This window comes from Doryrhamphus excisus, linkage group LG8 (genome assembly GCF_037039965.1).
Source record: "Doryrhamphus excisus strain RoL-2023G ecotype Guam linkage group LG8, RoL_Dexc_Guam_v1.1, whole genome shotgun sequence".
NCBI lineage: Eukaryota > Metazoa > Chordata > Actinopteri > Syngnathiformes > Syngnathidae > Doryrhamphus > Doryrhamphus excisus.
The window spans coordinates 23,410,001-23,437,704 of record NC_136364.1 but is presented as its reverse complement, the minus strand read 5'-3'; the positions used below and the strand labels follow the sequence as shown (position 1 = coordinate 23,437,704).

The 27,704-nt window shown below is 44.1% G+C and overlaps 2 protein-coding genes across 3 annotated transcripts in view; both read left to right on the top strand.

The window, feature by feature from the left end:
* The first annotated feature begins 348 nt into the window (after nucleotides 1–348).
* On the top strand, nucleotides 349–3,642 carry rnf228 (ring finger protein 228). The gene has a single exon (XM_058080160.2). The coding sequence runs from the start codon at nucleotides 436–438 to the stop codon at nucleotides 1,219–1,221; it is 786 nt and encodes a 261-aa protein (XP_057936143.2). The 5' UTR covers nucleotides 349–435; the 3' UTR covers nucleotides 1,222–3,642.
* Nucleotides 3,643–6,110: 2,468 nt separating this feature from the next.
* The window catches only part of pax3b (paired box 3b), a 23,457-nt gene continuing 1,863 nt past the window's right edge, over nucleotides 6,111–27,704 (top strand). Inside the window, exons 1-8 of one of the 2 annotated variants that reach the window (XM_058080282.2) lie at nucleotides 6,111–6,255; nucleotides 6,321–6,556; nucleotides 6,634–6,691; nucleotides 6,955–7,077; nucleotides 21,165–21,364; nucleotides 22,444–22,609; nucleotides 22,984–23,198; nucleotides 25,410–25,689. In XM_058080282.2, coding sequence (XP_057936265.2) covers nucleotides 6,171–6,255; nucleotides 6,321–6,556; nucleotides 6,634–6,691; nucleotides 6,955–7,077; nucleotides 21,165–21,364; nucleotides 22,444–22,609; nucleotides 22,984–23,198; nucleotides 25,410–25,689 — 1,363 coding nt within the window. In that variant the 5' untranslated portion in view covers nucleotides 6,111–6,170. Of the gene's footprint in view, nucleotides 6,256–6,320; nucleotides 6,557–6,633; nucleotides 6,692–6,954; nucleotides 7,078–21,164; nucleotides 21,365–22,443; nucleotides 22,610–22,983; nucleotides 23,199–25,409; nucleotides 25,695–27,704 lie in introns of both variants that reach the window. The other variant, XM_058080284.2, reaches the window with a different exon arrangement.

Genomic DNA, 27,704 nt, shown 5'->3' with positions numbered 1-27,704 from the left:
ACGATCCTTGACTATATTAAGGACGATCCTTGACTATATTAAAGACGATCCTTGACTATATTAAGGATGGTCCACGACACCGTCTGTAGAACTGAACCGGACGGAGGGACGGCATGGATGAAACAGCATTGGCAGGCACCGTCCGGCATGACGTCATCCGCTTGACGTCATCCGCTCCCACACCAGCCATGAAGAGGAAACGAGAGCATTTTAATATTCAAGGACGGACGATCATCAGCGATGATGAAAAAGACCCAGTCCGCCTGGACGACGGCGTCCCGCTGAGCTCGGAGGACAGGAGAGGCGGGGGAGAGGAGGAGAGGAGGCGAGGAGGAGAGGAGGAGAGGAGGAGAGGAGGCGAGGAGGCGAGGAGGCGAGGAGGCGAGACGTCAGCATCCGCCCGCCAGCTCCCTTTGTGTTCGGCAGTTAAGGCGAATGGCGAGAGATGACATGGCCGAGGCGGACTCGGCACCAGGCGGGGGGGAGCCCGCCGCCCCGGAGACGCCCTCGGCGTTCGCGTACGAGGAATACGAATGCAAGATCTGCTACAATTACTTCGACCTGGACCGCCGGGCGCCCAAGATCCTGGAGTGCCTGCACACGTTCTGCGAGGAGTGCCTGAACACGCTGCACCTCCGGGAGGAGCGGCCGTGGCGCATCAGCTGCCCGCTGTGTCGACACCGCACGCCGGTGCCGGATTACCGGATCCGGAACCTGCCCAACAACACCAAAGTGACGGAGGACTTCCCGCTCTACATCGACTCGGACCCCCTGCCCCAGGACGCCCTGCCGCCGCAGCCGCCGCCGCCGCACCCGGCGCTCGTCGCCCTCCGCCGGGAGGAGGCGTCGGGAGACGGCCGGGCCGCCCCGTCCGCCGCCGCCGCCGCCGCCGCCGCCGCCGCCTCCGCGGCCACCGCCCTCTCCCAGGACTCGGTCCGCTACGACAGCTGTCAGAGCTGCAAGAGGGTGGCCCTGACCACCGGATGCGTGTGCGTCATCTTCTCCTTCCTGTCCATGCTGGTCTTGCTCTTCATGGGTCTCATCTTCGTGCACAGCCACAGCGTCCCCCCCTCCCCGGCGGGACCCATCTGCCTGTCGGTGGCCAGCATCCTGGCCATGTTCTCCGTGGTGGTCACGTGGCTCATCTGCTGGCTCAAGTACAGACCCGACCGTGACGCCGGACGCTCTTCCGCCACCGGAAACTCCCGGAGGAACGCCTGAGCGCCTCGGGGGTCTTCCTGCCGGCCCTTCCTTTTCTACCCAACTCGTCCTGGACGGCCTTCCGGTTCCGACCCGGTCCTCGGTCGTCTTTTCCTTGATATATGCACCCACTCCAGTGGGGACTTCAGAACTCAATGTTGAGTTCTTCTGACCTGCCTGACGTCATACGCGTATCACACTTACTGGAGGAGATCCGTCCGTGGGAATCCACCATCATCACCAAGGAGATCCGCCCGTGAGAATCCACCATCATCACCAAGGAGATCCGCCCATGGGAATCCACCATCATCACCAAGGAGATCCGCCCGTGAGAATCCACCATCATCTCAAGGAGATCCGCCCATGAGAATCCACCATCATCTCAAGGAGATCCGCCCATGAGAATCCACCATCATCTCAAGGAGATCCGCCCATGAGAATCCACCATCATCTCAAGGAGATCCGCCCATGAGAATCCACCATCATCACCAAGGAGATCCGCCCATGAGAATCCACCATCATCTCAAGGAGATCCGCCCATGAGAATCCACCATCATCACCAAGGAGATCCGCCCATGGGAATCCACCATCATCTCAACTTTTTGTTCTTGCTGAACATTCCAAAACTGTAAATATTCCTGACATCTGTTGAGGTGTGCTTAGATGTTCTCAGCTCTTGATGCACACTTTGATTCTTCTCCAGCTTTGCGGCTTTAGCAACTGCCCCTGTGCAGCAGGGGTGTCCAAAGTGCGGCCAGTGGGCCATTTTCAGCCCACAGCTCATTTTTTACTGGCATATTTGACACGTTCAAAAATATTTCATTATTTTGCTTTATTAGCTGTCACTACTACAGGGGCGTCCCAGGGGCCGGTTTTGGGCCCACAGCTGGTTTTTGTATTGGCGATGTCAGCCAGATAATGTATATAATAACTTCAATAAGACTCAAATACTATTTTTTAAGTCCCCAAATATTGTATATACTAACTAATAAGTTTAAACCGTCGCCCTCACCGGATTGGTTTTAGCATCGTTCATGTCCAAAATGTACCAAAGTGCCCCCCCCCGCCCCCACCAGTGAAAACTGCACCTCCTCCAGGGTTTCCAGGATCCACTTGGTGTTGGTCTCTTTACCTGCACAAGCGGCTGCTGAAGGTGGACTTTTGTTTTGGGTTTTTAACGGAAGGGACTCGTGTCCCGGACTCTTGTGCCTCACCTTTTGCTCACCAAGCCACCACGCAAACAAAACACATCGTTTTTACATTGTAGCATTTATTGGAGGTCCGGTTTGAAGCTCCCTAGTCCCACGGGGTCACAATGCAAATGTAGTGGAGAACACTGAACCCCTTCATGATCATCTCCATCCAGATGTTGGATAAATGGGAGGAAATGGAACTGCCTGTACAATCTACTCTAATCAAGTACTACTGCTACTACTGGTGTATTTATGGTACACGTGATACCCAATGAAGTACTACTGCTACTACTGGTGTATTTATGGTACACGTGATACCCAATGAAGTACTACTGCTACTACTGGTGTATTTATGGTACACGTGATACCCAATGAAGCACTACTACTACTACTGGTGTATTTATGGTACACGCGATACCCAATGAAGCACTACTACTACTACTATTGGTGTATTTATGGTACACGCGATACCTAATGAAGCACTACTACTACTACTATTGGTGTATTTATGGTACACGTGATACCCAATGAAGCACTACTACTACTGGTGTACTACTGGTGTACTACTGGTGTACTACTGGTGTACTACTGGTGTACTACTGGTGTACTACTGGACTGTGTTCACTGCAATCCCAAAAGCCTCTTCACCCTAAGAAGAACCGTTATTAGGACCCACAAAAACCTCCAAGTTCTTGTATGCTCATGTGAGGAACACAAAAGCTGACATGTGAAAGCCATGCAAGATCCCAAGGTGACTGCAATCCTCACCTTTCCTTAACTTATCCTTAACTTAATCCAACGAAGCACTTTCTCCCTCCTTTTCAACGCATTCTTGTATTTATTGTTGGCTTTTATGAGACTATGTTGTTGTTGTTGTCGTTGAGGTACCCAATGTATTTGCACAGAGAAAGGTTCTCATTTCCGTAATAAAGGAAACATGAATACACATAAAACACATATTCATGTTCATATTCATGTGTTGGCTCTTGGCTCCAGCATCCGAGTGTCCTTGCAGGCCTTCATTGGCTCCTGCTTGACCTGCTCTGCTCTGCTTTGGGCAGATTAACATCCATGCTGTGCTTCAAGCGCGCCATCTACCGGAAGACTGGGGCTACTGCATTCTGCTCAGGCATCATCATCGTTCCAAAATCAGGGTAGGGAACCTATGGCTCGTGAGCTAGATGTGGCACTTTTGATGGCTGCACGTGGCTCCCAGGCTTTTCTTAACACAATAACATTTATTTGTTTTCTTTTTATGGTGATGTTTTAAAGTAAAACATTACAGAAATCACTAAATACAAAACTGTGTGAACTTTATGAATACCAACTGTCCTGGTCATTTCCTGGTCTGACATCAAATGATATGATATGATATGATATGATATATCATAACCCCACCGCCACCGCAACTTATTGTCTGCCCTGTACCGTGTAAACGGGGGAAATGGGCCTTCATCCATGAAGTGAGCGCTATCAAATATTAGCATGTGCCAACTTAAGTCGGTATGCAGTCAGGTCGAGACTATATTTTTACAAATGAGAATACTAAATAACATCATGTTTTTAGAATGATAATTTAACCTGACTTCATTTATCAATATTTAACTTATATCCTGCATCTATATTTTTTTATATTGTCATTGTGTGCTCTAGTGCATCTTAAATGAGTGGAACAATAAAGTTAGTAATTAGTAGCCTGTACGCACATCATGTTGATGCAACTCGTTTCTTTTTCATCCAAACTTCTGACTTTGAATTTCTTCCCCCACTAATGGATTAGACACGGAGATTCAATGTCGCTTTAAGGGGGTGGGGGTGGGGTGGGGTGTGTGTGGGGGGGGGGGGGGGGGTGCATGGTTCACATTTGCACCCTCTGGTTTTTTTTACTCTTAATATCCCCTTTCAATGACCCCCAATCGTCACTTTCCTTCCTTCTCTTAATGAAGTCAAGAATCAGACCAAAACAACTTTGCTGCAAACTGAACAGCAAAATACTTGACTTTATAGTTTCCATAATCTTACCTCAATGATTACCAATAATTTAGCATATTTGAAACTTTTATGACAGCCATCTTTGAGTCAAATAAGTGAAGTATGGTTTCTTGGTTTCCGGCGTGATTAGGCCAGATGAGATCACATCAGAGTCGATCTAATCTTAGCCATGTATTACTAATAATTACATAAACCACATCATATTTCCGACACATGAGAGGACTTGGTGCTTGAGGCATTAATACATTACCCCCCCACCCCCCCTCCCCATATAGGCCCATAATTAGGACATGACTGTTTATTGTCCAATTGCCGGATGTCGCTGGACCACGTGTCTCTAATCATTCATATAAATAATTATAAATGACATTTATTTAGATCATAATAATCCAAGATGTGGTGACTTTCTTTGGGTTGCACGTGCAGCCAATTAAAAATAATAATCATCTCAGTAACACAGAACAAAGCAAAGCCAATAGACTTTAGATTATTTGGGACTATTTGACCTGACCTTATTGATGATTGACTTTATTGATGATTGACTTTATTGATGATTGACTTTATTGATTTTTGACTTTATTGATGATTGACTTTATTGATTTTTGACTTTATTGATTTTTGACTTTATTGATTTTTGACTTTATTGATTTTTGCACATTATGGGATGCACACAGACCGCCTTTACAGCGGTCGTGGCGTCGTGTCCTGCTGGGGAGAAGGTCCTGGTTCCAGGCTCATCTCGGCCGACTGGAGCACAGGCTTGAAAAAGCCGCAATAAATTCCTGGACTTGCGCACACTCAGCGCCATTTGTGTCCAATACAGAGGACAAGGAAACAAATGAGGATGCTTAAGTGGCTCCTAAGACCTCATCTTTATTTTAGGGCTGATTATTGTTATTATATCTGAAGGCGACGATGTGCGAGAAGTTTCAACTCATGCACCAAATCCATTTGCATAATGTCATTAAAAAATACACAAAACACCGAATAATACTACCGGAATGGAGTAAGCCATGTGTCCAAAGTGTGGTCCAGGGGCCATTTGTGGATCGCTGTTCATTTGTATTGCCCTGTGGGTATTTCATGACTATTTACAAGTTGGAATGTTACAAGATGCAATGTGGAATGTAAGCAAGGAAAATACATGAAATACTCCAAATGTACTTAGGAGTACATTTTGTAATATTTTGTAGTATTTTTGGTAGTATTTTGTAGTATTAGTATTTTCTGTAAGTTTCTCCCCAGACGCTCCTGGTTTAGTTGTACTTAAATGTAATTTTTACGATTGCAGTATATTTCTGTTCACCTCACTTTGCTATAGAAAACAAATATTTATCCACTTTGTGGTTAATACAAAATTACAATCTATGTTTTTATATATTTTTCCTGAGCCCCAAAACGAGTTTCTACATATTTTCCAGCGCTGAAAAATGAAAAGACGTCCCAAAGTGTAACAACGGCCCTGATAGGAGGAAAGTTTTCCTCCTCAGCCAATCATCGTCAACCTCTGGTGAAGGGGTCTGCCCTCTGGACCAATCGGAGCCGAGAACGCCGACGGGCCAGGAGATGAGCTCCACCACTTTGGACTTTGGTCTCTTCTCACTTTGTCCGCCATCAACAAATGACAAGAAGACTTTTAGAAGGGACATCGTGGAATATTCCCACTTCCTGCTTCCTCCTGGGATGTTCGCTGTCCTGCCAGGCCGCAACCTGTGACGTTTTCCCAGGAGCATCACTCCCCCTCTGGCTCGGAGGGGTCCGTCTAACACTTGGGTCGGCGGAAGTATGACCGCGCTGGCCGGGTCTATCCCCAGGATGATGCGACCCACGCTGGCTCAGAACTACCCACGCGGCGGCTTCCCTCTGGAAGGTAAAGCCCTCAAGGTCGCCGCCGGAACCTTCTCATCACCGCCTTCACTTTGATCCGTGTTCTAGTGTCCACGCCGCTGGGTCAAGGCCGCGTCAACCAGCTGGGTGGGGTGTTCATCAATGGCCGACCTCTGCCCAACCACGTCCGCCATAAGATCGTGGAGATGGCCCACCACGGCGTCCGGCCCTGCGTCATCTCCAGGCAGCTCCGGGTCTCCCACGGCTGCGTGTCCAAAATCCTGTGCCGATACCAGGAGACCGGCTCCATCAGGCCGGGGGCCATCGGGGGCAGCAAAGCCAAGGTATTATTATTAGGATGGGCCAAAAATGAGTATTTCATATGATCATCGTGGACGTGACACTTTCCTCACATCTCCAGCAGGCGACGACGCCGGAAGTGGACAAGAGGATGGAAGACTACAAGCGGGAAAACCCGGGTATGTTTGGCCGGGAAAAGCCAGGGAATGTTTGGCTGGGAAAAGCTGGCAATGTTTGGCTGGGAAAAGCCGGGAATGTTTGGCTGGGAAAAGCCGGGAATGTTTGGCTGGGAAAAGCCGGGAATGTTTGGCTGGGAGATTGGGATAAATGACAGAAGGATGGTCATGTGACCACCACAACTCCCTTTAGGCTAAGAGGTGCAGAAAGGAACATTATGCTTATTATCATATTGCTTTTGACCAATATTGCTTTGGTCCTCCAGTGGGATCCACCAGGAGCAGGTTTGGGGGTAAAGGTGATGACGAAGATGAAGATGATGGTGAGAAGATGGAGGACACGGAGCGCAGGGCCAAACACAGCATTGAAGGCATCTTGGGAGACAGATGTGAGTGAACTATGCTCATTTCTTGGTATTGTAGTATTGGGAGTATTTAGTATGTATATGGATGGGTGTCCAAAGTGTGGCCCCGGGGGCCATTACTGCTTCGTGATTTGGGGTTTTATAGCCCAGCTTTACAAAAGGTTTTGTTGCCTTTTCTGGATTATTTTTACTCCTGTTCAACCATTTTAGCTTTTTATTCTTCTTCTCTTCATGAGCTCGACTCTTGTTGCCCCCCCCCCCCCCCATCCCGCATTACTTTTGTGCATGTGGGCCTGGCTTGGGCGGCGTTGATGTAGAAGTTGGCTCCTTTGACCTGTTGGATGTCTCGGTTTGCCGCGTGACGTTGTTGGGTGGGGGTTGTATTTGGAGTTGTCCATGGACCATGTCTCCACGCCTTCAGGCCTTCAGGCTTTCCCCAGGAGGCCCGGACAGTAAATCAAACAGCAGGTGATGCTTTAGTGGCGGGACGAAGTGTGGTTAGTGTTTTCTTTCAAGTCACTTTGCTGAATGCTGACATAAGAAAATACATTTTTTAAACATTGAATTTGGCAAATGACTGATCTATATTTGCAATATTACCATCATTTTGGCCATTGATGTCTTAAGTGTGTAATAATTAATAATATCGTATCTGACTAATTGACTTACCTACAACATGAGGTGTTTTGTTTTGATAACTTAGCATGCATTTTGGCATCCATGATGTCAAATGATTTTGTCAGTATGAGGTTCTCACTGGGAAAAGATTCATGATCATATTTTTGGTATTTGAACATAAGCACGGCTTCATACTTCATACTACAAACCCAAATAGGAGTTGGAGGATACTAGGATGCTTTCTAAAAGTTACTTTTCTCCCCCTTTGCAATCTGACAAAGTACTGGAAATGTTTGAATACAATACTAAATACTGTATACTTTTTTTACTTGAACATTTTCAAGATCATTGAATAGTTTTGTCATTTTACGTTTCATTTCCTGATCATGATAATAATCAGAGTGGGACACACAATCGTTTTTACGCCCCCAATTTTAAAAAAAAATATTCTAAATAATGTAATGTCATTTTTCTTTTTAAAAATATATATTTTGTATTTTTTGTTTATCAGCAAACTTATTTATGAACAATTTAAGAACATGAAAATATGTTGTGAGACAATGTAACGGTAGCAACTAAATAATAATAATAATTATAGAATATATAATAATACTATTCCCTTTCATGACATATTGTTTGAGTAAATAGTCAATCCTACAAAATAATAAATGTGCCCTGGAGATAATAAAATAATAACATAACCAAAGCCAAAAAGTACTCACGCAAGAAGTTGTGAAAAATACAACAATATCAAAAAGGCAAAGATATGGGCAACATCACAAAATTATTTTTATGAAAATAAACCAAGTAGAGCACCGATAAATATCGAGGATGAAGGCGGTATCAATATTATCGATAGGGTATCAACCATCGATCCACCCACCCCGCATTTAGACGAGTGAAGTGGAGGACGACCCCCCCCCCCCGTCATTGCCCCCCCCAGGATGAGTTGATCAAACATTTGTTCAACGGTTTCCATCAGCGCACAAAGCCGAGCCTGCCGTCCCGACGGGGATGAACTTGGAGACAAAAGACTCAGGAGTCCATTTAGGACTCACGCTCGGCTGTGGGGGGACAAAAGACCCGGCTTGCAAACACATTTTGGCCACTGAAAGACGAAGGGGAGACCCGTTTAGAATTCAAGGAGAGGGGAAGGGGGACCGACCACAAAACCCACGACGAGGCCGCGTTGAAGGGTGGATTGTTCGGGCAGCCCGGAGCTTTTTTTCAGGGGCTAAAATGTCCGTTTTCGACTACTAAATGTTTCCTTTTTAGGCTCCTCGCTACAATTAGTCGCCTCATAAAACACACTCGCGTTTAGTACGTTGGCTACTGCGTTTTTAAAATACTGCACAATACTTCAACAGGTTTCAGGTCATTCTTAAAGTGCTCAAACAAGTTTAAAATATTTTTTAAAGTGCACACATAAAAAAAAATACTTTAGAACAAGTTTCAAATACTTTGAAAAACTGCACAAATTGTCAATATAATTCTACAAGTTTCTAATACTTTTTTTTAAAAAGTGCATACATTGTAAATATAATTCTACAAATTTCTAATACTTTAAAAAAGTGCACAAATTGTAAATATAATTCTACAAGTTTCTAATACTTTTTTTAAAAAGTGCATAAAGTTTCAAAAACGTATTCAAAGTGCAGAAATACTAATCCATCAACAAGTTTCAAATACTTTTTACAGTGCACAAATACTGTATAGCCTTATATTAGGCTATACTTCAACACGTTTCAAATACTTTTTATAAAGTGTCCAAATACTGTATACAACAAGTAGAACACGTTTTAAATACTTTTTAAAGTACTCACCCAAATAGCCACACCGGAAATAACAACTTCAGCATGATTTCAAAGTCGTTTTAAAATGGTCAAATACTGTATACAATATTTCAAATACTTTAAACAACTACACAGAAATAGTAAATATAATACAGTACTTTTTCCCCAAGTGTCCTACAAATTTCATGTACTTCAAGTGCACGCATAATGTTTATATCAACTGCAACCGGTTTCAAATACTTTCCTGTTATTAATGTGCCCATATATTTTATATAATAACTTTATGTAATATACAGCAACTTTGAATATTCTAAATAATACAACAAAGCCTCAAGTAGATGCTCATATTGTGTTACTTTGTATTTTTTCCAGATGATGTAAAAAATTGTTTAAAACAACACCCCCCCCCAACCCCCCAAGTGGCCCAATTTCTTATCTAAAATCAAGGGTGTCCAAAGTGTGACCCGGGGGTTCGTTTTCAGCCCGCTGCTGTTTTATTGGTACTTGGTATAGTAACAAAATGACAAAAGGCAAATGATTACATATTCTACTGATTTGTTTTGTCACTTATGATATGAAACGTATGATTGATTATTGAGTCCTTGGATGGGTGTTGCCCCCCCCCCCCAACATGAATAATGTCCTCTAAACGATGTTGATATTGTGCTATGCCTCATCTAACGATGAAGGGCGCGTATTAAAGGGTGTCCAGAGTGAATGGGAAGCAATGTCATCTCCCCGGAGAGCCCAGCTCCGGCCCCCAGAGCATAGAGCTTCACAATTGGGCCCCTCTCGCACCCCCCCACCCCCCCCCCCTGCAATCCCTCCTCCCTGCTCTGCAGCCTGCTCTCCAAATCTCTTCAAGCAGATTAAATGGAGTCTTTTATTTCATCCACTTTCATCTGGAGAGAAACAATGGCTTCTCCCTCTGTTTTCTATTCTTTTGTCATATGTTGTCAGCCATGCGTCCGCCGGCCAAAACGTATATTTGGGAGACACTTGGGAAATACTTTTAGAGATCCCACGCAGGAAATGGCTTTGTTACAGCAGCCCATTTACACACAGTGCAGTACCAACAAGGAGAAAATACTGTAGGAATAATATAAAAAAGTAATATTATTTTTGAAAGTAACCATAATTGCTTGCAAACCTGGTATGAGTCAATGTAACACTTTCATAATAAAAGACACAACTTGAAATAATGTACATTTCCAACCTGTTGAATGCCTTTCTAATATTCATATTTCAGGCATATTTCAGGTCCATTTCCACAAAAGGGACACAATGTACAAAAATCCTCCATTGTAGTACCAGAAGTGAGTGTATTTGTCAGTAAAAGTTTCCCTCCAGTCCAGCAGCAACTCCCATGGCTTCCAGTTAACCCTTTAGGCAAAGTTCATGAACAAAAAGCGCTTCACATTTTCGGTGTCTCTAAGAGCGCATTCCTCGTTAGGTGAAACGATCCAGATGATACAGGGCGCCTTGTTCAGCGGCTGATACATTTCTATTTAGTCGTGTGCGCGCACACACGTGCACACGCCCGAGCACACGCCCGAGCACACGCATTCCTCTTTGCAATGCAAACAGTCAAAAGGGATAAGTTTATTTGGTGAAAGAGGATCCTGGAAAAGGCTAATTGAATAAAGCCGGGATCTTTGAAAAAGCCCTTACCATGGTGAGTGCAGTCATCATGTCATAATTAGGTTTATTGAGGCGCATTCCTTCAATGTGCCTCCTTTCTCCAGGCTCATTGTAAGCAGGGTCCGGGCCCACGGCGAGGGGACAAAAGGGAGCCGTGGGGACACAATACATGAAAGAGCCATTAAGGTTTAGCTGGCTTTGTCACACAAACGGAGCTGGCAAATCATGTGGGTGTGCAAAAAAATGACTCCGGGCCCGAGTTGGGCGTGCTGCAACTGTAAAAGGTGGGATGCGCTGGATGGCTGCCAGGGGGAGGCCGCTTGGAAAGAGAGGAATTAGAGTGGAAGCTTGGGAACGCCGCAAAGATCCGTATCCATTTGATACAAAATGAACACATGACCAGTTTTGCTGATTCCAACACGATTACTTTTTGTTTCAACATTTTCAAAATCATCAAACAGTTTTGTAATTTTGCCGTCACTTTGTTGGACGAATGCCTTAGTGTGTGTTTCCCCACAGCCGTGCATGGAAACACCGTGGAACATGTACAACAACGGACAGGCGACAGTACGCAGTAATACACGCAGCGCCATTGCATTTGTTGTGATTTGGAACGCATCTTGTTTTGAGTAGAACCTCTTCTCCTGAAGTGGCCCCACCAACTAGCCCCAACTACACTATCACCCAAATTTGACCAAGTGGTGAGTAAGTCACCATTGATGCGCTACACTGCTGATGGGCATATCATACATCTTCATATTTAAAAAAAACCCAACTCTCTCTTTAAAACAAGACAGTCAAACCTCGGATTTTGAACACACCACGCAGTTTTAGTACATACACCTTCTTGATTTTTGTACAATATTACACTCATCCTTTTGACGTGTACTTTACTGTTCCTCAAAATGGAGTACCCAAACAAAGCACCCCAAGTGTTGTCTGTGCATATTTTGTTGCATTTGAGTGCTAAATAAGCCTCTTTGGGGTCTAAGGAAAGTTATGACAATCTGATAAGGAATTTGAGCGCACCGGGATGCGCGGAAAGTCTACATCACCAATAAGTTCTATTCAAATTATTTTGCATTATAAAATGTATTTTGTGATGATTTTGTGAATATTTTGGGGTGTCCGGAACAAAATAATTGGAATTATATTTTTTCCCTATGGGACAAATTGCCTCAATTGAATTTTTTGAAACACATTAAAGACAAAAACCGATGTTCAACTGTACGTTGTGAACAGAGGACGTCCTACATTGGCTCTCGTTCAAGGGCTTTGACTTTGACCCAAAGCTGTCCTTTGGCCAAGAAACTACAAAACACTTTAGAAATACAAACGACTCGACGCAAAAGTACACAAAACATTGCATTAGGGATCACTGATACTATCCTTGGTATCCATATGACATTGGATACTATCCTTGGTATCCATATGACATTGGCATTGATACTATCTTTGGTATCCATATGACATTGGCACTGATACTATCCTTGGTATCCATATGACATTGGATACTACCCTTGGTATCCATATGACATTGGCAATGATACTATCCTTGGTATCCATATGACATTGGCACTGATACTATCCTTGGTATCCATATGACATTGGCACCGATACTATCCTTGGTATCGCTATGACATTGGCACCGATACTATCCTTGGTATCGCTATGACATTGGCACTGATACTATCCTTGGTATCGATATGACATTGGCACTGATACTATCCTTGGTATCGATATGACATTGGCACTGATACTATCCTTGGTATCGATATGACATTGGCACTGATACTATCCTTGGTATCGATATGACATTGGCACCGATACTATCCTTGGTATCGATATGACATTGGCACTGATACTATCCTTGGTATCCATATGACATTGGATACTATCCTTGGTATCGATATGACATTGGCACTGATACTATCCTTGGTATCCATATGACATTGGCACTGATACTATCCTTGGTATTGATATGACATTGGATACTATCCTTGGTATCCATATGACATTGGCACCGATACTATCCTTGGTATCGCTATGACATTGGCACTGATACTATCCTTGGTATCGATATGACATTGGCACCGATACTATCCTTGGTATTGATATGACATTGGTACCGATACTATCCTTGGTATCGATATGACATTGGCACTGATACTATCCTTGGTATTGATATGACATTGGCACCGATACTATCTTTGGTATCGCTATGACATTGGCACCGATACTATCCTTGGTATCAATATGACATTGGCACCGATACTATCCTTGGTATCAATATGACATTGGCACCGATACTATCCTTGGTATCCATATGACATTGGCACTGATACTATCCTTGGTATCAATATGACATTGGATACTATCCTTGGTATCGATATGACATTGGCACCGATACTATCCTTGGTATTGATATGACATTGGCACCGATACTATCCTTGGTATCGATATGACATTGGATACTATCCTTGGTATCGATATGACATTGGCACTGATACTATCCTTGGTATCGATATGACATTAGATACTATCCTTGGTATCGATATGACATTGGATACCATCCTTGGTATCGATATGACATTGGATACTATCCTTGGTATCGATATGACATTGGCACCGATACCATCCTTGGTATCGATATGACATTGGCACCGATACTATCCTTGGTATCGATATGACTGAACAAAGAACAGACGGCATCTAAACATGGACCAGGTTATGTTTTCGTGAGTGCAATACGTATTTGTTCTCTTCCACCATGATGTCACAAAGACAGGACCAGAAGGTCATGGAGGATCTTCTAATAGCTCTGGTGGTCTGGTGAAGAGGGCTCTGTCTTGTCTGTTGAAAGAATGAATGTGTCACTCTGAGTCTTTGGGCACGAGGGCAAACGAAGGGGGCACCAGGGCCAAGTACTGAGCACCAAATCCCGCTCCTCTACCCTGAGGGCTCTGGAGGCCGACTCCCCTTGTCCGCCAGTCGTTCCTCTCTCGTGAGTTTTTGCTAACAAGCCATGCATGATGACTATGCAAGCATGAAGACATGGTCATCGTCCAATGAATGGATCCTCTATACTGTCTCCTTCTCACTTTGATTGGGGCCGTCTGATATCAATTCAAAGGGCAATTAATCAATGCGGGCCCACTTTGAAGTCAGGACCATCTTTTTGGAGGGGGAGTGTGTGGAGGACAGAGGGGGCTGGGGGGTATTTGGGGTATTCCCCCCTACAGGACTCAAGGCTCCGGCGTCCCAGCCTTCCCCAGTGGTGGACGAGTGGTGGACGCCCCCCAAAGACGGGACTGAAAAGGGCCATGAAGGTCAAGTAGAATGGCTGCCCGAGAAGAAGGCCTCTCTTTATTTCTTTATTTCAAGTCTGGGATTGACTGGCAACCGGTCCGGGGTGCCTGAAGTCGGCTGGGATAGGCTCCAGCATAACCCCGGACCCTGATGAGGATAGGCGGCATAGAAGGTGGATGGATGGATCTTCATTTGTTAACTAATTAACCCGATTTAGTTTGTGTTGCCTTACATGACATCACTGAATGGGAGGCCAAGCTGGCTGTCCATGTAGTAGTTGTAGTACTACTACTAGTAGTAGTAGTAGTAGTAGTAGTAGTGTCATGTACATTTGGGTCAGGTATCATCAAGATGGAAACCCACCTTAGCACCAATTACTCAATTACATTTGTCATAGAATATTGTTTTACAACAATAAATGTAAGACAGCTGATGTTATACAGTACACAGTCAACGCTTTTGTTGACAGAAAATTTCCAAAATATCCAAAACAATCATAACTGTGTAATATTGGTCTGTTTATGAAAAGGATGAAAAACCCGTTATATAAAGTAAACGGTTGTTCCTCGCTACATCACGCATCAACGTTTTTGGCTTCTTTGTCATTCTTTCCCACTCTGTTGGAAACCCTTCTTAAGTTCATAATAAATAAATAGAAGGCTAACTAGTTAGCGTGGTAGCATGCTATGTTTAATGTGTCATCTGGCTCTCAAGTCCCAACGGTGATCCTGTAGCCTGCTCATTGTGGTTGCGCATGTAAACAAAGAAAAATAGGAGCGTCAGGAAGGGCATCCGGAATATAAAGTCAAAAGATCCGCTGTGGCGACTCTGATGTCAGCAAAAAGCCCAAAGAAACAAACAAAAAGGTGACTATAGGGCTGTTATTTCACATCTACAAGGCTCTAAAATGTCATAAACAGGTTTTCCAAGCTCTAACTATGAAAATGTTCCATTTATTAATATTGAATCCTACTATGTGGAAAATTCACTCACTGCGGTCAGGTCTGGAACCAATTAACCGTGATAAACGAGGGACAACTATATTTGGATATATGACTGTAAGAAGTCACAGAAAAGTGTGATTTATAGTCTGGAAAATACAGTATATATCTATATACATATATACATATATATATATGCAAGAAATACAAATAAATGACATAAGATGTTTTGTTAAACAATAGCATAAAAAAAGCATCTGAAAACTGAAGAACTGAAAAAAAAAGCAAAAATGGAAGAAATGGATGTCAACTGGCGTAGGTTGAAAAATCCTTGGTTTGGGGCCATTTGGGGCCATTCATGTGTCTGGCCAACGTCCCCAATAGAGGCGCCCATGATGGTCGATCAAAAAGGGGGCAAACACACTTGATGTTGGTGAGAATCTGGATACAAATAATAATTTCCCCCACTTGATGATGTTGTATAAATTGAACCCACACCAAAATGATGGTCCCCAAATGTGGCAGCTAATGTCTGCCGTACTTCCATTGTCTTTGTCCGTGCTATCGGAGATAAATGGCCGCCTGACAGCAGAAGGAAGCCAGTTCAGATATCTGACAGTTAGCATGTACCGACTTCAACACGTCGCCCCCCCCTCGCCGTGACCACCGTGCTGAGAGAGATTTAAAAGGCGGAGGACGGCAAGGTCACAGGGTCGCATGGGGTCGCCCGCTCGTAGCGCCGCACAGGAAACAAGGTTAGAAACACTTTGAGTTAAAAATGACAGGTAACCATTTCCTGACACCTCATCTGCCAACTCCTCACCACATCCGTTCCACAATCTACTCCTTTAAAGCTGTCAGCATCGTCACGTCATTGATGTGCTGATGGTGCTGATATTGTTATTGTTATTGTTATTAGGCATAAGATCAAATTAGCCAACCATTAGCCAACCATTAGCCAACCATTAGCCAACCATTAGCCAACCATCTCTGAAGGCTTGTTAGCAAGTCAAGCGAGTTCTCAGTGAAAAGATCTAAACGGGCCAGACTCACAGATGGATCCATAGGTTGCCAGCAGAGCCATGATGTGACCCGGCATCTGCCCGTGGTGACTTCTATGTACTGTTTCATGCAGTCAGGCAGTCACTTAGCCCCCCGACGCCTGAATAGAAGCGGCGTGGTCGTCCCGCCCAAATAAATGCAGCGTTTGTCTCAGCTGCCTTTTGTCTGGTGCGATGGCGCTGAGGGGAAGGTGGGGAGAGAAAGGGGTGGACGGGGCGTCACGGCCTCCATTTAGCCTCGCCGTTAACCAAAGCTCCAGGAGAAGGGCTGGAAATGGTTGACATATGGCCGCTCAATTCCCTCAAGTCCTTCAATTCAAGATGGACACGTCCCCTCGTGCGCTTTATCTTTCACCGTGTCTCCCGCACACACGCACGTACGCCACGCCAGGACCGTCTCGTGTCTCAGCGGACGTATTTAAGCCGCTCCCCACCCCACGCCACCCCACCCCAACACCAGCACCGCTGAAGTCTGTTCCAGCTCAACCCTCCTTTCCCTGGCGTGGCGTGGAAGGAGACGTTTTGGGCTGTCTTGGCTCCAGAGGGGTTGTTTTGCTTGGGGTCCTCTCAGGGCGCCTCTCAGGGCGCCTCTCAGGGCTTTAGTTTGGTTAAACAGTTTTCTTTTCTCCTCGGACCCTCTCCGCCCACCCCCGTCCTTGCGTCTCTTATTTTGTGGCTTCATCTCAGCCCGGCTCCTCTGCCAGGCCTCCTCCACTCAGTTAATGATAGCCTTCTGAGGCTCATAGTTCCTCTAAAGTTGATGAGTGAATCAGAGCCAGGTCCACATGGGTCCGCTTCTACGTTAAGATAAGATGGAGTAAAGTAAACAAAGAAAAGTCAAGTGTTTCCTGGGTAAACAGCATTTCAAGATATGGGATATGCTTACTGTACGTACAGGAAAGGCAGCCATACGAAGGTTAAAGTGGATCGTTTGATTGGCATATTCTGTTTGACGCTGCCAAAGCCGTGTGATCGGATCGTAACGATAGTGAGGCCATGACGGCAAACGGGGCTCTCTGAAACCACAGGTTGGAACACTTTGCGTGTCTCGGTTATATAGGTCATATCCGTCATATCGGTCATATCGGTCATATCGGTCATAGTGGTCATATCAGTCATATCAGTCATATTGGTCATATCCGTTATATCCGTCATATCCGTCATATCCGTCACATCCGTCATATCGGTCATATCGGTCATAGTGGTCATATCAGTCATATTGGTCATATCCGTTATATCGGTCATATCGGTCATATCGGTCATATCGGTCATATTGGTCATATCAGTCATATTGGTCATATCGGTCATATTAATCATATCGGTCATATTAATCATATCGGTCATATCGGTCATATCGGTCATATTGTTCATATTGGTCATATTGGTCATATCCGTCATATCGGTCATACACGGTGATGCTGATTTACCATGACTAAATGTAGGACATTGATAATTGTTAAAAATGTGACCTTTTTGTGTGTTAAAAGATAAACAAAGAATTATACTATTTGGTCTAAATAATATTTATGATATGATATTTTCACAGCTGATGAAACTCATTGCTGTATTGATACAGTATTGACTTTGAGAACCAGGCGTTTCCGTTACGTTGATTGGTGGATTGTTGATCGATTGTTGATGTGACATGATATCAGTCAGCTGACATCAAGCTCCCGTCCTGATTGGGTGTTGCTGGGAAATGCAGCTTTCATCTTTAATATTGATATCACGACAGACTAACTAACTGTAAGATGCCTGTTATTCCTTCACCTGTACGGGGCATTTATTACGTAGAAAAACGTCCAAAGTTGGAAGGCTCTGTTTGGCATCCTGAACGCTGCTATTAAAATGTGTGTTTTCTCCACTTTTGCCTGTGAAAATGATTCATGCTAAAGGGACAAGCTAACTGGACGTAAGACATAAACATGATGTTTTGTACTCATAGCTTAACTACTGACGGGACAAGCTAACTGGACGTAAGACATAAACATGATGTTTTGTACTCATAGCTTCACAGTCGTCTTATACTATACTATACTATACGGATGAACATCCTCCGAATAAGGAATAAGTTTGGACACCCCGGCTGTATATGGCTAGCAAAACCAACACAGGTGCCCAGACCGACCATCCCATGGGTACATTTACATGAGCAACAACAACCCCCATTGCCCCCCCCCAGTGCTTGTACAGTTTCCTCTAGAGGAAGGGGAAGGGGTGGGCAACAATTCCCCCGGCTATGCCTCCATCTCCCCCCGTTTCTCTGTGGAGAGTCTTTATGCGCCCCCTTCCCAATCCAGCTCCCCCGTGGGGCAGGTGACAGCCCTCCACTGTGAAGGGCCGAGGGAGCCATGACGGATTCCACAGATGGAGCGTGGAAATCGCCGGCAAAGAGTTCAGCTTTATGTGGCAACAAAGAGCCAGGGAGTCAGAAAGAGAGAAATATGGGTGGAAAAGAATGACTGGGGGGCGGGGGGGGGGGGGGGGGACAAAGCAAGACAGATAAAAAAAGGACAGGGAGGAATAGGTGTAGCTTGTTTCAACTGGTTTTTTCATCCGTAAGGATTTCTTATGGAAAACATTTGGACAAACACAAGAAAATAAATCAAGTGCATGTGATCAATACTAATACTAATACTAATACTAATACTAATACCAATAATACTAATACCACTAATACCAATACCAATACCAATACCAATACCAATACCAATACCAATACCAATACCAATACCAATACCAATACCAATGCCAATGCCAATGCCAATGCCAATGCCAATACCAATACCAATACCAATACCAATACCAATACCAATACCAATACTAATACTAATACTAATACTAATACTATCTTAACACTCACTCATTAACGATCCCACTGATGGCTGTCAACACTGCTCGGACTTGATGTGCCGATCTCCGTCTTTATTTGAAAAGGTCTTGAAACTCCGGTAGCGGTAATAACCGATAGATAATTCCAAAGTGATTAAGGATTTTTGCGGCCAGAATGAATGTGGGATGTAAGAATTGTATCTTCTGTTGCCCCACTTTAGGAAATATTTTACCTCTTGCCGCCCTCATGCTTGAATGTTTCTTCCCCAATTTGCCCCTAATGCATGTTAAATTGACTCCCACTGCTATTTGCGTTGCGGGAAGGAACTCGCCGAAGGGGGTGCAGGGATCAGTTTCACACAAGGGGCCCACAGTGACTTGGATTCCCTTGGATTTTATTGTTGTTTCTGAGGGGAACTAATACAGTGTCGCACACAAAACATCCCCTGTGCTGAGAGGGAATTAATGAAGTATAATTAGGTATAACACAAAAAGCGGGTGCTTTGGCCTTGGTGAACCTAGAAGGGAGCCGATGGTGTCTTCTAAGTACTGAATAAAAAAACATGCTGCTGGATTATGGCTAAGGATTACGGCTAATCACAATAGAATTCATACGGAGACAGAAAAAGGAGAGAATGGCCGTCAGAACCAATAGTGTCACTGCTGCTCAGTCAAGCCGACCATCACATGATCCAAAATAGTTGACTACTTCACATCACGTACATAACATACTGTATATCTTAACTCTATAATACAACCTGTAATATAAGTAGCATTTAATAAGTATCATTTGTACACGCAAGCTAAGATGTGGCGTCAAATGTCTTGTCACCATGCAAGAGCTTTTCTTCCCGACACACACATGACTTATGATGCTAACTGTTGGTAAAAACGCAGATAAGAAAAACGGTATATGACTGATATGTGGAGATGGCGCATAAATGAAACGAGACAAGATTTACCGGAGTATATGTAATATGTGACTGAAAAAATGAGGACTTCTTATGATCATAACTGTTGATAGTTTAACTGAAATAATTAATAATGACTTTTTTCTCGTTTATTTGTATTTGTATTTTTCAAAGTTTTTAAATTAGTCAACATGCCAACAACAAACGCTATTAATTCTTCTGTTACTCTTGTTGTCCTTTTCTTTTATGTTCTATAAAAATAGGAATCTGGTACATATTACATATAGTTCTGGGATTGCTGAGAAGAATCCCAGAAGCATGAGTAGGAATAAATAAGATCTGTGATCCTGTTGAATTGTGATGGGAAACTGTTTATGTCTTTTTGGAAGTATTATTATGGTAGTACATTTTCTGATGGGATTGGGTACGCATCCTGTGTGCAGATGCTGGGAGTTGTTTGCCTATATGGTTATAATATTGGCATTTAGTTGTTAGGAAAAGTGAAAATTGCTGTGTATGTGAATACATGATAAATGCAACAAAATATTCCAAGTGTCTGTTTTCAGTCTTTCCTTGCTTTCAGTTTATGTTAGCCCAGAAGCAACCTGACTGAGCAGGTTTTTTTTAATCTGACACACACACACACACACACGCACACGCGCACACACACACACACACACACAAGAAGAGGCAGAATAATGGTCCCTGGATCCAAATTAGCCTTTTGTGTGGCTTTTAGTCCCCCCGTCCCCCCGTGGAGCCCTGGGACTTTATTTCCATAGGGTTTATTCGCTCCCAATATTCCTCTTGAATGGAGGTCTGTCTGGCCACAAGACAGCCAGGAAGACCGCCACTTGGGTGTGCATGTGTGTGTATACCACGTCTATCATTCAGTCGAGTAGTTTTCAGTTTGTAAGTGATGACTTTATATTTTAAAATGTTTATTTCGTTGCTTTTGCCTGGAAATGTCATTCCAACTCTTTCTTTTTCTGTCCCGCTGAACAGCGAGTCACTCGGATGAGGGTTCCGATGTGGAGTCAGAGCCTGACCTTCCATTGAAAAGGAAACAGCGGCGTAGTCGGACCACATTTACGGCAGAGCAGCTGGAGGAGCTGGAGAGGGCCTTCGAGAGGACCCACTACCCCGACATCTACACCAGGGAGGAGCTGGCCCAGAGAGCCAAACTCACTGAGGCCAGGGTGCAAGTAAGAGATGCAGTACATGCACATATTGGAATACTTGCAGCATGTACTCTATTACAGTCCTTTCAATCAAATATTGGATTGTCAATAATGGGCTGATTGACGACTGTGCTTCACTGAATGATTTATTTATTCATATTCAACACACTGAGTGGGACTGCAAGGGGGTGCATTGTTGGCAACTGCTCTAAGGAGCGTCGTAGGCAGAGTTTTCATATAGCTTATCATAGGGAAATAAATATATAGCTTATCATAGGGAAATAAATATATAGCTTTTCATAGGGAAATAAATATATAGCTTATCATAGGGAAATAAATATATAGCTTATCATAGGGAAATAAATATATAGCTTTTCATAGGGAAATAAATATATAGCTTATCATAGGGAAATAAATATATAGCTTTTCATAGGGAAATAAATATATAGCTTTTCATAGGGAAATAAATATATAGCTTTTCATAGGGAAATAAATATATAGCTTATCATAGGGAAATAAATATATAGCTTTTCATAGGGAAATAAATATATAGCTTTTCATAGGTAAATAAATATATAGCTTTTCATAGGGAAATAAATATATAGCTTATCATAGGGAAATAAATATATAGCTTATCATAGGGAAATAAATATATAGCTTTTCATAGGGAAATAAATATATAGCTTTTCATAGGGAAATAAATATATAGCTTATCATAGGGAAATAAATATATAGCTTTTCATAGGGAAATAAATATATAGCTTATCATAGGGAAATAAATATATAGCTTATCATAGGGAAATAAATATATAGCTTATCATAGGGAAATAAATATATAGCTCATCATAGGGAAATAAATATATAGCTTATCATAGGGAAATAAATATATAGCTTTTCATAGGTAAATAAATATATAGCTTTTCATAGGGAAATAAATATATAGCTTTTCATAGGTAAATAAATATATAGCTTTTCATAGGGAAATAAACGGACATCATATTTGTATGATTGGTGTGCTGCGGGCATATTAATACATTGGCTCATATTTCAGTGACAAAAAGCCCAAAATGCTCCAACTCGTACTCACTAACACCTTGCTATAGGTATGGTTCAGCAACCGGAGGGCCAGATGGCGGAAGCAAGCGGGAGCCAATCAGCTGATGGCCTTTAATCACCTGATCCCAGGAGGTTTCCCACCTTCGGCCATGTCCAGCATTCCCGCTTACCAGCTCTCCGACAGCACCTACCCGTCTTCATCTATAGCACAAGGTACCCGGGTTCTCACATGGTATACATCCTGTACGTTATTCAGCCCCATGGAGATGAAGGACCATACTGACACTGTTGATCTGCAGTCCGTGTTTATGGAGGAAATATACTTTTGATAAACTCCTAGAATGGCGTCTTACTAAAAGAACATACTTCAACTCATAGGATACACGCAACAGGTGCATACACAAGTTCATAATATACCTCCTGCCATGTCGTGGAAGAGCATTTCATATTTGTCATGTGTCAATCATGTTATGCGTATTATTCTAGGAAATGATTATTTTTCCAGCAATTAAGCAAAATTGGATGACTTCCTGTGGCATCCATGATTTCTCCAACACGCTAATGGCCGCCTTATCTTGGACTCTTAGTCTCTGATCCACCCAGCACGCTGCATCGACCGCAGCCTCTTCCGCCCTCCTCGGGTCACCAGGTGTCAAGTGGTGGCGGACAAGGCGAAGGAAACTCCGCCTACTGCCTGGCGTCCGGGCGCCACTCCTTCTCAGGATACTCGGAAAGCTTTGCGAGTCCGGGCGTTCCGGCTAATCCCATGAACCCAGCCATCGGAAACGGACTCTCTCCGCAGGTGAGACTATCGCCCGTACTCACAGTCCCGGTTCGATTCCAACACTTCAACACTTCAATCTGGGCAATCTTTAGGCTATCTTTGTTGACACTTTGACCTTGACTCCCCTATACTTTCACCTCTACATGAGGCGTTTATACATCATGTCAACTTATTGGCTATCTCTATATGCTTTTCTATAGTTGTTGTTGTTGTTTTTGTGCGTAGTGCACGTGTGCAACCAGCTACACATTGTGATGGCATTCTTAGAATAGCTGGTATTCCCTCCAGTGAAAGCAAATATCATATTTATTTGTATATATTTCACATGACGGAGAAAGAATCTCCCGTCTCAGATGTTTTCCCTTTGGTCCCGACTTTGTTCTTAGCGAACGCCCGGAAACGCTGATTCAGGCTGCTGGCAAAGACAAAGCTCCGACAAGAAACAAGAACTTGGAATGGCGAGTCAGCAGGCCACTCTTGAGGCGGGGGGGGGGGGGGGGCTGCAGAGAGAGAGAAGGGGGGGATGATGGGTCAAATACGTAATAATAAACGGAGATATAAAACACTCATGAGAGTCACCGGACTCCAACTGAACAGTTTCAGAGGCGGTGCTTAATTGTCCCTGCGGCATATTTGGGCAACTGCTGCTCTTTTTATGTGTCAACATAATGACACTAATTATGTTTGGAAACAGAACGGCAGGAAAATATTACAGGGCATGATACCACACCACTCCTCTCCAAGTCCATCTACACTGGTTCCTCCTCTCCTACACTTCATGGAAATGTTAGAGGGCATGATACCACACCACTCCTCTCCAAGTCCATCTAGACTGGTCCCTCCTCTCCTACACTTCATGGAAATGTTAGAGGGCATGATACCACACCACTCCTCTCCAAGTCCATCTACACTGGTTCCTCCTCTCCTACACTTCATGGAAATGTTGGAGGGCATGATACCACACCACTCCTCTCCAAGTCCATCTAGACTGGTTCCTCCTCTCCTACACTTCATGGAAATGTTAGAGGGCATGATACCACACCACTCCTCTCCAAGTCCATCTAGACTGGTTCCTCCTCTCCTACACTTCATGGAAATGTTGGAGGGCATGATACCACACCACTCCTCTCCAAGTCCATCTACACTGGTTCCTCCTCTCCTACACTTCATGGAAATGTTAGAGGGCATGATACCACACCACTCCTCTCCAAGTCCATCTCGACTGGTCCCTCCTCTCCGACTTGGGAAATGATTTAAACAAGAACATGTGTGCTAGTGGATGGTGGATAACTTGGAGGCCAGGAGGAGCCATACTTCTGCGTACCTGCTTCTTATTAGGAGGACTTGAGGAGCCTTGAGGCTCTGCTGATCACATGGAGGTGGGATGTGATACATTTAAAACTAGAGAGGTTCAATTACGCCTCCTTTTACAGGTGATGAGCACAGACTCCATTTTGTATGAAGAACTTTCTGATGTTTGCTGTTGAACTCGGTGAGCATCCGAGGATGGAAACCAGTTGAACCAGTTTGCCCTGCAGCACTTTCCGTCCTTTGCTGGCCAAAGAACAGTCCTCCAAATTTGATTATTGTGTCACTAATAAAGACCAGGTCAAGAGCTGACGCTTTTTGGAGTTCTTTCTTTTGACAAGAGCAAATCTTTCTTGGAAATAAGTTGCTATCCTGTGTCATGGCTTTTTGGAGTGGTGGGGTTTTAGGAGGCCTGGCGATGTGGGCCTATGAAAAACTGCTTCATTGTCTCTCTGGTGCCTTTTGGAGGCTTTAGTTTTCTATGTTCACTGCTAAAGAAAACTACAGGGAACACTTCATCATCATCATCATCATCATCATCATCTCCATAAGTCGACCAACCAAGCAGTCAAGTCAACAACCTGTTGCATTCGGACGGACGCTTAAGAACTAAATCCAGCTGAGCATGTGTTGGTATCGTGTATCACTGCGTCCACCTCCACCTTGACGGAGAACCAAGTGATGACCTGCTCCAAGCCAGGGCGGAGATCCCCCAGGGGAGCGTTGTAGGGAGCGCATACGGACCCATACGGACCCCATACACATTCCCATACGTCTCGAGGAAATTCACTTCTTCACTCCTCAGTGGATTTGTTTTCATTGATGGTTCTCAGACCATTTTGTTGTCCTTGAATTACATATGAAATATATGTATGAAATATTGCATTAATATCTACGTTATTTCTTACGGTCTTCATCCAGGTGATGGGTCTGTTGAACCCAGGCGGCGTTCCACAGCAACCTCAAAGTGACTACGCCCTCTCACCTCTGACTGGGGGCCTGGAACCTCCGGCCGGGATGGCCACCAGCTGTAGCCAACGTGCGGATCACATCAAAGGTCTGGAAGGTTTGACCAGCGTTCCCTCCATGTCTACGCTGCCGTCCCTGCCCAGCTCGCAGTCGTACCGCCCCCCCTCCTACAGCTCCCAGGCCTACACGGTGGACCACATGGCGTCCTACCAGTATGGCCAGTACGGACAAAGTAAGGTCAATAGTTTTTTATTCTTACCAACACACTTTTTACCAGGCCTGGGATTGTTTCAGAAAAAAAATCAAGCATATGACAAATATTGATATGGTTTGCAGAACAGATTTGGGTTTGCTGGACTACTTTTGGGCCACAACAAAAGTCCTGTCTTCTTCTTCTTGCTTATGAGGCTGCGATGTGATCAGCTCCCAACATGGCAGCCAGCTCACCGAGTCAGGATTAGAGAAGGCCAGGTTGAGGATGGTGTCTACTGGTGGGGGCAGGCTGGGGGCAGGGTGGGGGCACTCATGTAGTACAAGTTGTGCAGGCTGGTCAGACACAGAATGAGCACGACCCCGAGTGCTTCATGGTTTGGTAGAAACACCTGATGGCAGTTTTGGTTATGGATTTCTAGTTAGCCAAATACTTGCTGGAATATCCTCGTGAAAAGGGATGATAGGATGACACCCGTTCATGGTCTAGTCGTGAAGATTGTTTTTGGTTTTTCATTAATATTTGATGTTCAAAGACATGCAAATATTGAGATATTAATTTTTAAACGAAGGAATACAAAAGGCATAACGCTTAGGATGTCCTAATCCCATCCTAATCCCATCCTCCCAGCCTCAGTATTGTTTTCATGAAGCCACAGCTTGGAGACCACTCTTAGACTAACACATGTTCTTGTCTTCAGTTTATAAAAACTCTCTGAAGTACGTAGAGCGTTCTTGTTGTCCAACGGTCTGGTCTCATGATCTAACAAACAATCACAATTCAAATACTGCAGACCTTTTGAAGCTTACGCTATTGGAATAAAGGAGGCAGTGTACCTCATAGATAGCTTATAGAAGTCTTACCTCGTAGATACCGTATAGAATATCATGTATACATATGTAGCTAGTTGGTGTAAAAGTACTCTGCTGATGTACTGACCTGTTCACAAAGGTGAACCCGGCCCTCTGAAGCCGTGAGGGTAACGTGCAAAGTCGTTTTCCTCTCAATGTGACATCGATATTTTCAGTCTTTCGGCAGAGTCGGCTTGCGTCAAAGAAAAGTCCGGCTTCCTGAAAGAATACTCACTTGTTCAGTCATAGGAGACTTTTCACCTGCCATTCCTGCTAGGAAGGTCTTGCAGTCAACATCAGACAAATGTTGATTTGCACGCCAATGTCGTTGACTGTTACGGTATGATTACAGCAACCGCCGGTTCAATTCGGGTCCATGGGGGATTGACCAATCAAGTTATACACCCAAGACAAGGCCCCTTGATGAGCGTGACAATGGTCCGATACCTTTGAATACATTTGTCAAGTATCGAACCAATATTTAGGGTCAAGCAGTTTTGCAAACATTCAATGAAGTAAAGTAAGTAGAAAGTCTGAATGAAAGAATCAGGACTGCAAACTTGAACAGCCGCTAATTTACCATGCTATACCTATAGGCGCTAACGTGCTCACCAACACCACATACGCTCTCGTACTCCGCATCTTTACATGGCTGTCTGGTCCATCTTGATTTGATTAATCAGTGGATTGGATAAGCAGCGTGCAGTCGGGCTTGGAGCTCCAGAAGAAAGGTCTTTTCATGAAGTGGACGGATCCTAATGGCCTGTGGCAGAAAGGCTATTAGAACCAGGTGTTGGGACTGAGGTCAGCTGGAGAATCAGCCTGGAACAATGCTGCTTCAGGTCCTGGTGTAAAATATGGTGATGGTCTGGAGGGCTGGACCACAAGAAACCTTCACTGGTCCCTCATGTGGACCATGGCCGAGACATCAGTCATGCATTTTTTCAACGTTTGCCGACATGTGATATTCATTCATTCATTCATTTTCTACCGCTTGTCCTCACGAGGGTCGTGGAAGGTGCTGGAGCCTATCCCAGCTGTCTTGGGGGGAGAGGCGGGGTCCACCCTGGACTGGTGGCCAGCCAATCCCAGGGCACATATAGACAAACAACCATTCACACTCACATTCATACCTATGGACAATTTGGAGTGGCTAATTAACCTAGCATGTTTTTGGAATGGGGG